Source organism: Theropithecus gelada, chromosome 3 (genome assembly GCF_003255815.1).
Source record: "Theropithecus gelada isolate Dixy chromosome 3, Tgel_1.0, whole genome shotgun sequence".
NCBI classification, from domain to species: Eukaryota; Metazoa; Chordata; class Mammalia; order Primates; family Cercopithecidae; genus Theropithecus; species Theropithecus gelada.
The window spans coordinates 90834018-90851698 of NC_037670.1; the positions used below are offsets into that span (position 1 = coordinate 90834018).

Sequence of the window (17681 nt, forward strand, 5' to 3'; positions counted from 1 at the left end):
TTAATCGTATTTGGAGTTTACATAGCATCTTTAAGAAATCCCAAATACTTTAAAAATATTTTTTTACTTACTTTTACAGCACTAGTTTTGAAAAGATGTAGAACTCTCAGTTGAAGGATTCAAGGAGGGAACAGATTCAAAGTTTAATTCAGCGCAGGGCTTAGAGCATGGTGAGTACTCTTTAAATTAGCTGATATTCTTGATATCACGATTACTATTGACTTTTTGAAAGACCACAGGCATTAAAGTTTCATCATGATGTGTAGTTTTCTGCATCTGATATATGGACAGATCTGATTATTGATTGTCCAGGTTCTTTTGTCATTAGCCACAGGGCGATTTTCATCAGAGTGTACTTACATTGTGAGATTGTGACAACAACATCTTGACATGCCAAGTCAGGAAAATGGAATACCAGGTTGTAATAATAATAAAGAAAAACGTTTGAGAAGGGCACCCAGTCAGTATTAGATGATGATTTTACAAAAGACTCAATTCTAGATCTTTGATTCTTAGCAACTTGGAAATTTTATATTTGAATGTTTCAAATTTAGGGAGGTCTCCCCCTTCTAGGGTAGGTGTTATCTAATCACAATGAGATGGAAGTTTCAAGAGACCAAGAGCTAGAGAACAACCAGTGATGCTTTCTTGTTTAACCGTCACTTTATTTATTCATGACCACATACAATGCTAAGTAGTACTCAGATACTGTTACCAGCTAGGTCCTAGTGTATTCTGCCCTGAACAGTAAATCAATTACTGTGACAAGAGTTTTGCAAAAGAAAAAAAAGGTTTATTCACAAGGGCATGGAGTGAGGAGGTGGGAGAATAGCTCTGAAATAAGCCTCCCTGAAGATAAGGCTTAGGGATATTTATGGTTTAGGGAAATGGGGTGGTCTGAGGTATGGGGAAATGTAATTGGCACTGGGAAAAAATGAAGTAACAGGCTCATCCTGCACAAATGTAGCCAGAGTTCATGGCATTATATAGGACATGTGTACAGAAAAATGGCAGTGTTAGCATAATCTGAGGTTGGAGTTTTTGACCCTCTGACATCTCTCAGCCACTTGAAGAATTGGTAGTCTCAACCAGTTTGAACTGGACAGAAGCTGCCCTAAGTTTCTGGAAAAAAAAAAAAAGAAGCAATAATTACCATGGTGACCTATGAATATTACCTATAAAGTAGCCAGTGAGGGTTAAGTTTCAGTGTTCAGTGGCCCGGTGTTCAGCAACTGCAGTCTTCAACTTCATGGGAAAAGGATACAACACCAAGAGGCAAATGACCAAAAGCAAGCAGGGGAGGCAGACCTAATGAAATTACCTCTCAGTTGCTCATGCTGCTTCCAGCTCTCTGCTGGAAGGTAGATTCTCTGGTCAGTTGTCCAGAGCACCAAACCAGCACGATTTTCTGTTATGTGGGGAGGACTAGGGAGTTTGCCCACAACTAAGGTCTGTGGGGAAGGCAGAGATACTACTTCAGATAGAGGAGAGATGTTTGGGTTCCTTTTACAAAGCAAAAATTGTGGGCCAGGGTTGACATCCAATCACAGCTCTCTCACATCATTTAATGAGGTTAAATAATGGCTTTGTAGGGGAGTAAAACTTCATCTCCATCCTTTTGAGTCCCGGCTGGGTCTGAGGATTAAACTGACATAAAATAGATGAACAAGATAAAAGCATATAGATTTGTTTAATCGAAGTTTTATGTGGCATGGGTGCCTTCTTAGGGAAATGAAGACCCCAGGATGAAGTTCGAGTTGGACATTTATATAGTGAATTGCACAGAGTAGTAAACTGAAAATGCAATAAGGCAAAGGGGCATGGGCTAGTGTAGTTAATTGGATGGAGAAGTGTCTAAGAAGATAAGGGTTAGTGTAACAAGGTTTGTTTGTACAGATTTCCCTCAGCTTCAGTTTCCTGTCTTTGATAAGCATGTGGCTTTCCTTCTTGTGTAGGGAGGACATCTTTCACAGGGGAATTTTATCGCCTGCTTTTAAGAAACAACATTAAGTTCAGAGTGATCTTCTTGTACCTGTTTTTTTTTTTCCTTGTAAGTGCTTTTAACTTAAAATAGTGAATATGCCAGAGCAGCGTATTTTAGTGTGCCATTATTAACTCCTTTGCCTTCTAATCACAAATTTCTTACCTTGTTCAAGGTACTGGGGACCAAGTTTTTACTCTCTCATAGAAACATTTAAAAAGCAATCAAGCATAGATTTCTGACAGACTTCTTAAAGGAAGTTGCAAACATTATGTCTTCTTTTTCTCTGTTGCAATATGTACATGTTGCATCTGGGAAGGGACACTCATTCTTGCAGTGCCATGATGAAACCCAGTGTTCACATCCTGGGAACCCTATCAATAATAATTATTAGAAAGTTGGCCCGGTGCGGTGGCTCAAGCCTGTAATCCCAGCACTTTGGGAGGCCGAGACGGGCGGATCACGAGGTCAGGAGATCGAGACCATCCTGGCTAACACGGTGAAACCCCGTCTCTACTAAAAAGTACAAAAAACTAGCCGGGCGAGATGGCGGGCGCCTGTAGTCCCAGCTACTACGCCCAGGAGGCGGAGCTTGCAGTGAGCTGAGATCCGGCCACTGCACTCCAGCCTGGGCGACAGAGCGAGACTTCGTCTCAAAAAAAAAAAGAAAGTGTGATGTTAAAATCCTCTGGTTCCTTAGGGATTTTCCCAAAGCCCGACCAAAACAAAACAAAACACACCACTATATAACCAATTACTAAATACCATCAAGGGTGCACAGCCCAGGAAGAAAATTTCCGGGTTGTCATCTGAAGACTTAGGGCTGGTTATGGCAAATTTCTAAAGAGAAAGGCTCAACAACTTATAGGTTTCCTGATACAGAAGTAGCTAGGCTACGCTGCTTCAAGTGCTTTGCAAAATCTAACCTGCTTCAAATTTGTGCTCCCTTTTCCAAAATGGATTTGATTTAACCTACAATGAAAAGGAGTGCAAACAAGATCAGCAGTTCATGAGGAAGCAATTATCTAAAAAAAAAAAAAAAAAAAAAAAAAAAAAAAAAAAAACCAAAACCAAAAACAAGGAAGAAGAGCTCTGATTGAATTAATTTTCACTCTAAGCTTCCTGGCAGCCAAAGGGAAAAACTACAAGAAAAGGAAAGAATGTTGGATCTGGAGGAATAAGGAATGGTTTTCAGTTTGGCAGTCTGCTGCTGTCCCTTAGTGGCAGGGTGGCAGGGATCTCAATGTATTTTCTTAGATTCTGTTTCCTTATTTTAAAAATGTGGACAATAAGAATCTGGAAGGATATTGAGAGGATTCAAAGAGATACTGCATGTGAGAAAACTCTAAAGCATAATAAAAATGAAGTAGCTACAATGGATAATTAACATTATCCAATAAAAATAAAACATTTTAAGTTAGACAATGTTGTATTGGTCTTACTACTACCAGGAAGTAAGAACACTGAGGGCTGGAACATGAGAGCACATAACACATGTTGTTTGCTGAACTAACCAAAGGAAATAAACCTTTTCCATGTTTTCTCTTAAAGCGTGAGTAAATGTTTAGCAAATTTCATTCACTCACTCAATAAAGATGAACATCAGATCCTAAGCAGTTGAGAGGGGCTGCAGAAGGTCCTATGCATACAGGATGCTCTATTGTAAACCCATGACCACGGTTCTAAATAGGCGTTCGACACTGTCCAGCAAACCTGCTGTGATTTCAGGACAACTCCATTTACCATTCTCCCCACTCTCTACTTCAACTCTCGCACAATTTCCACAAACTTAATTCCTCACTCTTCATACCTGAGCTCTAAGAAGTATTCCCTGACCTCTCCCAGATTGTCTCCCTATTTTACACCACCATAATACCACTTGCCTTTTTTCTCATGGCATCATCGCTCCAAATTGACATTTATTTGCATCATCATTACATTTGTCGTTGCTAGTGGTATCAAATTAATATTAATTATAAATCTAATTTATAAAATTTACATCATTGCTATATTACGCTTATTTGCATCATTGTTGTATTTATTTAGAATAATGCAATTAGGTTGGTAACTGGCTCTCAGGCTGTAAACTCCAACATAGCAGGGGCCTGTTTTTGTTCACCCTTCTGTTCCTAGGACTAACCCAGTGCCTGATGCTTAGTAGGTGCCGGGGTCAATTCTGCTAAATTAATCAGCATTCCTGACCTCTACAAACTCTGTTTGGTGGGTGTGGAGGCCTACTGTGTAATGGCCGTTTAAAGCTTCAGGGGGATTTGCAGTGTCCACCGGGGCCCTGGTAAAGAAACCTGGGTTGCCCGTTTTGCAAAGTGAACCCTGTAGCAAATGTTTTGGGAGACGGAATCCTCCCAAAGAGAACGCTGCCCCTTTACAACAACAAAACAAAACAAGCCCCAAAACCGCCCTACAATATTTTCCTGGATCAGAGACAGAGGTTGCAGCAGAAGCTCGAGCCCCAGGGCATGACCTGGAATAAACTCTGCCAAGTATCCTGCGCGCGTGCCAGCTGGAGGCTGCGCCGGGACAGCCCCCTCATTTCTCCCGCGCTAAACCCCGCCGGACGGCTCCACTCCCTCCCTCCGCTACAGGGGGGAACCCGGCGCCCTAACACTGGTAACTGCTCATGCCGCCCCCCACTGCAGCCCCCTCTCGCGCCCCCTGCGAAGACAAGGTCAGTGGCCGCGAAGTTGGGACGGTGGTCGGAGCCACGAGGCCCAGTGAGGCGGCACCGAGCGGGCAGCGCGACGCGCTCCCCCTGTCCCGGGCGCCGAGTGCGCCCCTCCCGGGGCCCGCCTGTGCTCCGGGCGCTGCGCGCTGGCTGCTCGGGCGCGGGGCGTTCTTGGTGCGCCGGGCCGTGGCGAGTCCGGGCTCCCGTGGCCGCGTGCTGGGAGGAGACTGGCGCCCCGTCAGGAAGCATGGAGTTGGCGACTCGCTACCAGGTGAGGGTCTGGCCGTCCGCCGCCGTCCGGAAGCACCCACAGTTTGACTTCCCTTTGCGACTCGGTCCTGCTGGCCTTGGGCTGGAAACGTGGCCCTTGGCTGCTCTGCTGGGAATCTGGCGCGCCCAGCCGAGTGAGTGCCGGAGTGGGCGCGCCCTGCAGGTGTGCGCGGTGGGTCACGTTTGTGCCACGCGGACCACAGAGCCCGGTCGCCCCAGCACAGAACTGCGCTCAGCCTGGCGCTCTGCTCAGTCTCGGGTGGCTGCCAGGGGTGCAGGCGGGGAGCTAGCGGGGCGCAGCGCTTGCGTTTGCAGCCCTCCTGAGACGGGGGAGGGGCTTTTTTGTGCACTCCCCACACTTTCTCCGGGATTTGGCACAGAGATGAGGAAGCTTAAGAAAGTTGTATTTTTTTTTTTAATAGTTGATCGCCAGACCAGTCCAACTTGGATAATGGAGTTTAAAAAGAGTAACTTTAGTGTTTATTCTAGAACTTTTGTAAACGTTCTCAAGGAATTAGTAACCATTTGGGGGAAATGGTAACGTCATTGGGCCAAGTTAAACAAGCTGCAAGATCCCAAATCATATGCACAGCACGACCCCAATTACGCGTTAAGGGCCTAACTATCCTTTAAAACTCATTAGCAAACAGTTGAGTAAGTTCCTCCAAACGTTTCAGTGAGTGGTGGGAATGTGAACGTGACTTCAGTTTTCTCTTTTTACCTCTTAAAAGAGCTTTACTCTACGTTATCGTAATGGAGATAAATGTTTACTTAGAAGTAAGCAATAAAAACATTTTTAAAAAGAACTAAAAATGCAACCTTTAAAAAGGGAAACAAGCAGCCACGCCTCTGCTTGTGAGCACAGAGATGCTTTGTGCGAGGATTGTTTTTTTTTTTTTTCCACTTGTTTTTGTGAGAGTCGCTAGACTCACTGCTTCCACTTTGCCTCCGACTGGTGTTTACTTTCCTCCACCTGCGTGCCTGGCCGGGGAGAAGGGGAGGCGGGGCCGCCAGCATTGGAAGGCGCTGAGTGCCAGGTGCCCGAGCCCAAGCCGCTGTCACCTGCCCGAGTCTGGCGGCAAAGACCGAGCCACTAACGGTAGCTTTGGCCTTTTAGTAGTTTCTGAAGCCTTCCTGAAAATGGTCGTTTGAGAAAAATCTGTTGTTGATGTTTCTGAGAATATTTTTAAAATGCCTCCTGTGAGAGAAACTCTGAAAAGCAAGGGAAACAAACAGTAAAGCCTAGGGAATGAGACAGGGTTCGATTTTTAATTTTTTATTTTTTGCCACTAGCTTTTACCGTGCTAATTTTAATACCGTAAAACATTTAATTACCGTGCTAATTTTAATACCGTAAAAAATTTAATTACTGTGCTAATTTTAATACCGTAAAAAATTAGCATCCAATTTTTTTTTATTTTTTTGAGACGGAGTTTCGCTCTTGTCCAGGGTGGAGTGTAATGGCGCTCACTGCAACCTCCGCCTCCCAGGTTCAAGCAGTTTTCCTGCCTCAGCCTCCCGAGTAGCTGAGATTACAGGCGCCCGCCACCACGCCCAATTATTTATATTTGTATTTTTTTTTTTAAGTAGAGACAGGGTTTCACAATGTTGTCCAGGCTGGTCTTGAACTGCTGACCTTAGGTGGTCCATCCGCCTCGGCCTCCCAAAGTGCTGGGATTACAGGCGTGAGCCACCACTCCCGGCCAGCGTCCTAACCTTCTAGGAGTTTCTGCTGCTACAGGACTCAAAACAAAACAAAAGAAAAAACAAACCCTCTGGATGGAGATTTGAGCTCCTTGTGAGTTTAATCAGGAAATGTATCTGAAATTTATCCTGAGCTCCTTGTGAATGTAATCAGAAAATGTTTCTGGAATGTATCACTCCTGTTGTTAGGCTGGGGAGTCCTTTGTACTTCCACCACTGATATTCATAATTCATGCTTAGGAAACTCAGAAGTCCCAGAATGTATAGTTGGAAGTGAACGTTCACTGCCACATAATGAGGCTAATTTTTGGTAGTTCTAAAATGTTAAATAAACTATTTATCATGTAGGGGTTACCCACAAATTATATCCGATCCATTATGCACCAATTAAGGCAAATTACTATATGTAAGATGATCAGGGTGGTTTTTTTTTTTTTTTTTTTTCCTTTTCTAAAGACCTAATTGGCAGTGCAAATCAAGATGCGTGATGATTTTTCCAGTGGAAATGTTCCTGTTCATCGTAATTTAAATGTGCACAGATTATTGTCTCTAAATTAGTGGAGAGTGGTTCTATTGGGTGGGCAGGTGACTGCAGATAAGAGCACTTAATGAACATTTCAGGCACAGCAAGATGTTAAATTCGTGTGGTTCCACCCTGTCTCCCAGCCTTATGAATAAAGCAACGTGATGAACCGCCTGAAGTGGCATTGCTGCACATCGAATGTCATTCAGCTCAGTGTGCAGTGGGTTTTAATCTCACACATTGGAGTAAGTATAATTTCTATGGCTTGGAAAGCACAGAGCTAAGTGTTTCAGCAAAGCAGCTTAGGCCTAATGTTATGAGTAACAAGCAAACAAGGAGACTCATTTACTCTGAACTCCTTTCAAGTCTGCTTTCCTGCCATCCCACCAGTGTGTTGGATTTGATGTCCTCTGACAGTGATTATGCTTTCCACAGGCTGTAGTCTTGTGCTGACCACTGTGTGTCTTTGTGCTTTTATATAAAATGACAGAAATACCTCGTAAAGGCAAGGGTGTGATCTCTTACTAAGAGCTGTCAACAGTGCAGCTCCCTAGGAGAGAAACTGGTAGGCACTGAATGTCAGTGTTCTCCTCGTACTGTCTTCTAGCTCCAGAGTACAGGATGGCCCATTTGAGAAGGAAATGATGCTAAATGTTCTTGTAAATAGGCAGGAACATACTGTTGAAGGGGTAAAGGGGAATTTTTCTGGTATTGGTCTCTCAGCTACAAAATGCTCCCATCTGATCCTGTTGTTTAGCATGTAATCATGGAGCCCCAGAAGCTGGTCACAGAAAGGACAATGATTTGCCACTTTAATAGTCCTGTATTTAAAAGGCTCCTTAGTTGGTCTGTCTCTGTTCTGCTGGCCACCCCATCCATAGCAGAGCAGGATTCTCAAAAATCAGGAGAAAACCTCAGAGATCATAACGATTCTGATCAGGTACACAGGCCAGGAAACAGTGAGATAATTGTGGCCTAAAACAATTATGAACATTAGAGTAAATTAATAAAGATTAGAACATCATTGGAATAGAATAAGCCAGGCATATTACATTTAAACCGCTCTTGAGAGTTTTCCTTTACTCAAAGTTATGGTTTAGAATTTTTTACCTCCAGTATACAGTTTTGTTTTAGAAAAGACTCAGCTTTATTCACTAAAGTAGAATAGATACAGGCTACTTGAAGTAGGTGGGGATAGAGATAAAGTATTACTGGGGCCATTTTGTTTTCTTTTTGTTTATGAAAAGCAGTGTTTTCTGGAGTTTTTTTTTTGAAATGGGACCATTCAGAGGCATATTTGGTAAATATCACTGAAGTTAACACTCAGAAAAATGTATCTTCCATAGTAGTAAATGCTAGCACCCTGTATGCAGCACAGAAATAAGCTGCCGGAGTCTCACAGTGCAAGGGGCCTGAGCTTTAGTTCAAATAAATAGATGGTGCTTCCTGCCTGTTTTCCTTCCTGATCATCAGCTGAGGACAGAGGGCGTGCTGATTAGTCCACTGATCACATACTCAATTGAGCACCTGTTATGTGCTAGGCATTGGTAGGGTGGAAGAACAAAGACAGAAAACACTCTTCTTTCCCCACACTCTACCAGAAGGCCATGCTTGAACGCTTGAACTCCCTTCCTCTTTTGCTCTTGCCAAAGCTTAGCTGGCTCCTCCTGCTCTGTGCTACGGGGACCTGGGGGACCTTGGGTTTGCAGAGTAGAGGGAGACCTTAAGAGCCATCCATTTTTGCCCCCAAGGAATGGAAACTATCACTTCCTTTTAAAAGTCATGCTGTGCTAGGTGCTTAAAAGTCATCAAATTTAATCCCCACTGTAGTTCTGTGAAGTAGTTTGTGTTATCTGCATTTTAAAGATAAGGCTAAATTGACTAGTTTGCTCAGGGCGATTTTTAAGGAAGGTTACTCAGCCAGGATTCTGTCCCCAGAGCCTCTGCCTGGCCCTTGCTGCTGGAATCATGAGGCCTTGGCGAGTCAGGAAACTTGCCCTGTTCCTTCCTCCCTTTAACTGGAAGGGCTGGAGTTAAGTTAACAGCAGCTAGCATGGTTCTTTTTAAGGAACGCACCAGATTATGCTTTATAAACTGCCTATAAAAGTCAGTTTGGGAATGTGAATAAGATCCACCAAGCTTTTACATAGGAATGACTTTTATGTGAAATTTGCATTGTGCTAAACAATAACATGTTACTGTAAGCTGCACTGAACCACTTCTCTGCTTCCCCTACTCTCCATGCCCCATTTTCTGCAGAGTTTCCGTCATCTTTATCTAACCTTTACAGTATGATTGCTGTTGGAATCTGCTTTCCTTAGCACTGTCAGCATTACTTTTCCTAGTAGCTTAGAGGTCTTTACAGTTTTCATTTTTAGTGACTATGTAGTGTTTCCAGATGTGTATTTTATATATTTTTCTGTTGAAAAAAAATTTTTTTTCTTTATTAGAGGAACTTTGGTAAATATCTCAGGGTAGTATACTGTATATCTTATGGCTTGTGTTGGAGTCTGCACTATTTTTAATCACTCTTTATAATGCATTTAATATGTCATAAAGGGAATGTGCCTGATTTTCAATGGTTAGGAGCCTCTGACATGTTTTCCTAGGGCATTTCCCGTTTTGTTGCACTGTATTAGCTGAGAGAAAGCAGTTTTTGCTGAGGTTAGAACCAAGCTTATGATAACTGGACTGAAAGAATGTTGTCTCCTTGAACTTAGAGCATCTCATAGAATGTTCTAGTTGGGGGGAAAGTGGAGAGTAGCCCCAGAGATCTGTTCTTTACATCTGGTCTGCCTAGAAAACCAAGAAAACTCATAAATGTGTCTGTGGACATTTAGTGGAAGTGACTGGATTAGGGCTATGGGGAATTTGTGCAAGTAGGTCTCACTGACTTGGTGGAAGGCAGAGACGCCCCATCCAGAGCTTCAACATTCATGCTTCCACATGTGCATCTACAGCAGGTTCTCCAGGGTGACTGCATCCTGCAGCTGTGTAGGTTACTGCTCTTGGAAGTCTTCCTGACCATTGCCCCCACTGCTGGCTCAGGTGCTTGCCCTGGGAACTTCTGGAGTACCTGGGCTGACTTCCCCGATCACATTTATCATACCACACTGAAATTGTTTTAAAGATTGTTTCTCTTACCCTACCACTTATGACTCAGTTTTCATCAGATCTCTTAGCATGGTGTCTGGCATATATTTGATGCTTAGGAGATGATGTCCAGCACGTATTAGATGCTTAATAAATATCCATTGAATGGATGGAAGGGCAAAGTAGTACTGTTACCAGTACGCTTTTAATTAACATTTATATAGCGTCTTCAACTTTTCAGAGCACTTTGCAGGCATGGTTTGGAAGTCATCAGGGCTGGTTCTTTTCTTTCCAGGTAACTGGTAGGGTTGCACTTTCCTGGCCCTGAAGCAGACAAGGCTATTTGACTTGCTTTGGCCAGTGGAATATGAGAAGTACTGTGTGTCACTTCTAAGTGAATTATTTAAATGCCAGCATACCACTTACTGTATCTCATTCCCTCTGCCGCTGCATCTGCCAGCATTCTGCAGAGTGGTAGCTCTATCAGCCCAGGTTCTGGTGTGAGGACAGTGTGGAATAGAGCCTTGGGCTGGCCTGTGATGGACATGTAATGTGAATAAGACAGAAGCTTTTTTTTTTTTTGGTTTTAAGCCATTGATTGAGATTTAGAGTTGCTTGCTACTGCTTTATAGCTTGTCATATGCTAACAGACCAGGACGCTTATATTTCAGTTTTGGATTCATTCACTCTGAGTGATCTGGGGTCATGGTAGTCGTGGTAACAAACGTGGGTGGGTTTCTTTTTGATTGTTAGAGTGATGAGGGTGATGGGAATGCCCCTGGTAAGTGGTTTGGCGTTCAGGGATGTTAAGTACCATATGGCAGGCAGGAGAGTCCCACAGGATGAAGCAGTTGTTCTGTCCAAAATGTCAATTGCACCTTGTTGGAAAACACTGAGAACAGACTTGTCCGATTTGATAATCTTTTACTTAGACTCCAGAGAAATCTTAACATTGGCTTCACATGTCCTATCTGCTGACCTCCTTGAAGGAGGAAATTACTTCACACTTCCCAAGTGATTTGGTTCACTTCACTCCCAGGATCTCTGCCAAAATTCTGGTTCATTAGGTACTCATCTGCTGAATAGCTCTTCTAAGCCCTCTGTAAATACATGTCTGAAATGTCTCCCCATTTATACCTTCTCTTTTAAACGTAACATTGACAACCTTGCGGGGCTTTTTATTGTGGTAAGATATACATAATAAAATGTACTCTTTTACCCTTTCAGTGTTATTAAGTACAGTCGCATTGTTGTGCCACCATCACTGATCTCTCATGAGCTTTTTTCATCATTCTAAACTGAAACTATCTACTAAACAATTACCCCTGTGACCTCTTCCCCCAGCCCCTGGTTACTTCTATTTTAGTTTCTGCCTCTGAGGATACGACTATCCTGGTTATCTTATATAAATGGAATCATATGGTATTTGTCCTTTTGTGACTGGCTCATTTCACTTAACATATTGTTAAGGTTTGTCCATGTTGTAGTATATATCAGATTTTTTTTTTTAATGATTTTTCTTTTGAGACAGGGTCTCACTGTTGCCCAGACTGGAGTGCAGTGGCTATCGTGGCTCACTGCAGCCTTGACCTCCTGGGCTCAAGTGGTCCTCCCACTGCAACCTCCCGAGTAGCTGGGACTACAGGCATGTACCACCCTACTTGGCGAATTTTTCTTTTTAAAATTCTTGTGGAGATGGAGTCTCTCTGTGTTGCCCAGGTTGGTCTTGAACTCCTGGGCTCAAGCAATCCTCCTGCCTTGGCTCCCAAAGTGCTGGGATTAGAGGCGTAAGCCACTGTGCCTGACCTCATTTCTTTTAAAGTCTGAATAATACTCTATTATATGTACATACCACTTTTATTTACTCATCTGTTTATGTTGTCAGTTGTTTCCACCTTTTGGCTATTGTAAATATCAATGAATAAACATTGGTATACAAATATCTGCTTGAGTCCCTGCTTTCAATTGTTCTGGGTGTATGTACCTAAAAGTAGAATTGCTGGGTTATATGATAATACTAAATTCAATTTTTTCAGAAACCACTATACTGTTTGGCACAGTGGCTGTGTCATTTTATATCATCACCAGCAGTGCACGAGGGTTCCAGTTTCTTCACATTTTTGCCAGCCCTAGTTCTTTTCTGTTTTTTTGATGATAGCCATTCTGATGTGCATAAAGTGGTATCTCATCCTGATTTTGTTTTGCATTTCCCCAATGATTAGTGATGTTAAGCATTTTTTTCTTGCGCTGATTGGTCACCTGTATATCGTCTTTGAAGAAACGTTAATTCAAGTCCTGTGCCCATTTCTTAACCGGGTTTTTGTAGTTGTTAAGTGAGTTATTTATATATCCTGGCTATTAATCCCTTATTAGATATTATGATTTACAAATATTTTCTCCCGTTCCTTAGATTGCCTTTTTACTGTCTTGATAGTGTCCTTTGCACAAACGTTTTTCATTTTGATGGTCTAGTTTATTTTTCTTTGTTGCCATATCCAAGAAATTATTGCCAAATTCAGTGTCATGAAGCTTTTCCCCTATATTTTCTTCCATGAGTTTTATAGTTTTAGCTCTTATATTTAGATCTTTGATCCATCTTGAGTTAGTTTTTATAGATGGTTTAAGGTAAGGGTCCAACTTAATTGTTTTGTGTGTGGATATATCCAGTTTTCCCAGCACTGTTTGTTGAAAATACTGTTCTTTGCCATTAGTCTTGGCATCCTTGTTGAAAATCAGTTAACTGTATATGCAAGGGTTTGTATCTGGGCTCTTAATTCACTTCCATTGATGTATATATCTCTGCCTTTATGCCAAGACCACACTGTTTTGATTACTATAGCTGTGTAGTAAGTATTGGAAGTCAGGAAATGTGAGTCCTCTAACACTGTTCTTCTTCTTCTTCTTCTTTTTTTTTTTTTAAGAGATAGAGTCTTGCTCTGTCCCCCAGGCTAGGGTACAGTGGCGTGATCTTGGCTCACTGCACCGTCTGCCTCCCAGGTTCAAGCAATTCTGTTTCAGCCTCCCAAGTAGCTGGGACTATGGGCGCATGCTGCCACACCTGGTTAATTTTTTTTTTAATTTCAGTAGAGACGGGGTTTCACCATGTTGCCCAGGGTGGTCTCGAACTCCTGAGCTCAGGCAGTCTGCCCACCTCGGCCTCCCAAAGTGCTAGGATTACAGGAGTGAGCCACCATGCCTGGCCTGTTCTTTTTTAAGATTGTTTTGGCTATTTAGGGTCCTTTGAGATTCCACATTAATTTTAGGATGGACTTTTTTTGTTTTTACAAAAGAGGTCGCTGAGATTTTGAGAAGAAATGCGTTGAGTCTGTACATAGCTTCAGTTAGAATTGTCATCTTATATTAAGCCTTCCAATCCATGAACATGGGATGGTTCTCCGTTTCCTTGTCTTCCTTGATTTTTTCGGGGATGTAGTTTTCAGTGTACAAGGCTTTTTTCAACTTTTTGGTTAAACTTATTTCTAAGTACTTTATTATTTTGATGCCATTGTAAATGGAATCGTTTTCTTAATTTTCTTTTCATAGAAAAGATTCTTTCATACAATTCTTTTCATAATTGTTCATTGTCAGTGTGTAGAAACATAGTTGATTTTTGTGTTGATTTTGTGTCCTGCAATGTTGAATTGTTAGCTCTAACTACATTTTGTGTAATCTCTAGTGTTCTCTACATATACAATCATGTCTCTTATAGCAGAGATAAATTTTGCTTCTTCCTTTCCGATTTGGATGCATTATTTATTTTTCTTGCCTGATCGGTCTGGCTAGAGCTCACAATACTGCGTTGAATAGAAGTGGTAAAAAGAGGCATATTTGTCTAGTTCCTGATCTTAGGGGAAAAGCTTTCAATCTTTCATTCATCATTGAGTATCATGTTAGTTGTGGGTTTTTCATATATGGCCTTATGTTGGTGAGTTTAAGTTTCCTTCTATTTTTTTTTTTTTTTCTGATGATGGAAGGGTGTTGAATTTTGTCAGATGTTTTTCTGCATCAATTGAGATGATCTTTGTTTTTCCCCTTTATTCTGTTCTATGGTGTACTACTTTAATTGATTTTTTTATGTTTGAACCATTTTGCATTCCTAGAATAAATGCCACTTGGTGATCTTGTACAATCCTTTTGCTACACTGCCAAATTTGTTTTACCCGCATTTTGTTGAGGATTCTTGTATCAGTATTCGTAAGGGATATTGCTGTATAGTTTTCTAGTATCTTTCTCTGGCTTTGGTACCAGGATAATGCTGGTCACATAGAATGAGTTTCAGGTGTTCCTCCTTCTTCAAGTTTTTGGAAGACTTTGAGAAAGACTGGTGTTCTTCTTTAAGTGTTTGGTAGAATTTACCCATGAAGCTATCTTGTCCTGGGGTTTACTTTGTTGGGAGGTTTTTGATTACTACTTCAAATCCTTATTTCAAATATATTCAGATCTTCTATTTTGTCATAATTTAATCTAGCTAGGTTATTTCTAGGGATTTATCCATTATATCCAGATAATCCAATTTGTTGGCATATAGTTGTTTATAGTACTCTTAAAATCCTGTTTATTTATTTATTTATTTTGAGACAGAGTCTTGTTCTGTCGCCCAGGCTGGAGTGCAGTGGCACAGTCTCGGCTCACTGCAGCCTCTGCCTCCCGGGTTCAAACAGTTCTCTGCGTCAGCCTCCCAAGTGGCTGGGATTACAGGTGCCCACCACCATGCCTGGCTAATTTTTTTGTATTTTTAGTAGAGATGGAGTTTCACCATCTTGGCCAGGCTGGTCTTGAACTCCTGAACTTGTGATCCACCCACCTCTGCCTCCCAAATTGTTGGGATTACAGGCGTGAGCCACTGTGCCTGGCCAATCCTTTTTATTTATGTAAAATTGGCAGTAATGTCCAATTTCATTACTAATGTTAGTAATTTGAGTTTTCTGTGTATATTTTCTAGTCATGTAGCTTAAGATTTGCCAATTTGTTGATTTTTTTTTTCAAAGAATAAACTTTTGGTTTCATTGCTTTTTCTCTATTCTTATTCTATTATCTGTTTTATTTATATCTGTTTTAATCTTTGTTTCCTTCCTCTTGCTAACTTTGGGTTTGGTGTGCTGTACATTTTCTATTCTTCTAATGTGTACAGTTTGTTTGTTGGTTGGAGATCTTCATTTTTATTGTGTTTACAGCTATAAATTTACCTCTTAGCAGTGCCTTTTGCTGCATCCCATACATTTTGGTAAATTTTGTTTTTGTTTACATTTGTTTCAAGGTATTTTCTAATTGCCCTTGTGATGTCTTCTTTGACCCATGATTGTTTAGGAATATGTTATTTAATTTCCACATATTTGTGAATTTTTCATTTTTCCTTCTGTTACTGATTTCTATTTTCACTCTATTGTAACAAAGGGTAGTTTTATTTCAGTCATTTTAAAATATATTCATACTTGTTTTGTGGCCTAACATATAGTGTGTCCTGGAAAATTTTCCATATGTACTTGAGAAAAGTGTTCATTCTGTTGTTGGGTCGAGTGCTCTCTGTATGTCTATTAGTTTTATTTGGTTTATAGTGTTGCTTAAGTCTTCTGTTTCCTCATTGCTCTGTCTTGTTCTGTTCACTATTGAAAGTGCAGTGTTGAAGTTTCCATCTCTTGTTGCAGAACAGTCTGTTTCTTCATTCAGTTCTGTCAGTGTTTGCTTCATATATTTGGGAGCTTTGATGTTTGGTGTGCGTATATATTTATAATTATTCTATCTTCTAGTGAATTGGCTCTTTTATCAATCTGTAATGTCTTTGTCTTTTAAAACAGTTTTTGACTATCTATTTTGTCTCATATTAGTATAGCCACTGCATCTCTCTTTTGGTTACTATTTGCACTGAGTGTCTTTTTCTGTCCTTTTACTTTCGACCTATTGGTGTCTTTAGATCTAAAGTGAGTCTGTTGTAGACAATGTATACTTGTATCCTATTTTAAAAAAATCCTTCCTGCCAATCAATTTCTTTTGATTTGGAGTTTAACACATTTAAATTTAAAGTAATTACTGGTGGGGAATTACTTAATCTTGTGATTTAAAAAATAAATTTTCTGTATATCCTATGGCTTTTTTGTCCCTCATTTCCTCCGTTATTGCCTCCCTTTGAGTTTAGTTGATTTCTTGGTAGTGACACATTTTGACTGTCTTCTCATTTCCTTTTCTTCTTAGATACTTTCTGTGTTACCATGGAGATTACATATAACATTCTAAAGTTATAGCAATCTGGTTTGAATGATACCAACTTCACTTCAGCGACATACAAAAATTCTACTCCTATTGTAGCTGTGTCTTTTTCCATCATTTTATGTAATTGAGATAAGGAATTACATCTTTATGTGTTGTGTATCCATTAACAGATTCATAAGTATTTTTAATCCTTTAGAAAATAATGGAGTTATAAGCCAAATTTACAACAATACTCTAGTTTTTATATTTGTCCATGTATTTACCTTTACCTGAGAACTTTATATTTTTGTATGGCTTTGACAAAGTTACAGTGTAGTGATTTTCATGTCAATGTGAAGTACTCCTTTCAGCATTTTCTGTTGCAAATGCCAGTAGTAATGAATTCCCTTGGCTTTTGTTTATTTGGGAATGTCTTAATTTTTATCTCATTTTTGAAGGGCAGTTTTTTGTTTTTTTCTTTTTTAACCAGATAGAGAATTCTTGTTTGATAGTTTTTTTTCCCCTCAGCATTTTAAATACATTATAAATGTATCATCCTACTGCTTTCTGGCCTTTAAGGTTTCTGTGATAAAACAGCTGATAATCTTTTTTTTTCTTTTCTTTTTCTTATACTTTAAGTTTTGGTATACATGCGCTGAACATGCAGGTTTGTTACATAGGTATACACGTGCCATGGTGGTTTGCTGCACCCATCAACCTGTCATCTACATTAGGTATTTCTCCTAATGCTATCCCTCCTCTAGTCCCCCACCCCCCGACAGGCCCCCGTGTGTGATGTTCCTCTCCCCATGTCCATGTGTTCTCATTGTTCAGCTGCCACCTATGAGTAAGAATATGTGGTGTTTGGCTTTCTGTTCTTGTGTTAGTTTGCTGATAATTTAGCTGGTTTCCCGCTTCATCCATGTCCCTACAAAGGACATAAACACATCCTTTTTTACGGCTGCATAGTATTCCATGGTGTATATGTGCCACATTTTCTTTATCCAGTCTATCATTGATGGGCATTTGGGTTGGTTCCAAGTCTTTGCTATTGTGAACAGCGCCACAATAAACATACGTGTGCATGTGTCTTTATAGTAGAATTATTTATAATCCTTTGGGTATATACCCAGTAATGGATTGCTGGGTCAAATGGCATTTCTGTTTCTAGATCCTTGAGGAATCGCCACACTGTCTTCCACAATGGTTGAACTTATTTACACTCCTACCAACAGTGTAAA

General features: G+C 40.8%; 1 protein-coding gene across 3 annotated transcripts in view; it reads left to right on the plus strand.

Moving 5' to 3' along the window:
• Positions 1 to 4637: 4637 nt before the first annotated feature.
• Positions 4638 to 17681, plus strand: part of CDCA7L (cell division cycle associated 7 like) — a 42823-nt gene continuing 29779 nt past the window's right edge. Inside the window, exon 1 of one of the 3 annotated variants that reach the window (XM_025380085.1) lies at positions 4638 to 4935. In XM_025380085.1, the coding sequence (XP_025235870.1) occupies positions 4912 to 4935 (24 nt within the window). In that variant the 5' untranslated portion in view covers positions 4638 to 4911. The remainder of the gene's footprint in view (positions 4936 to 17681) is intronic. The other 2 variants (XM_025380087.1, XM_025380086.1) reach the window with 2 other exon arrangements.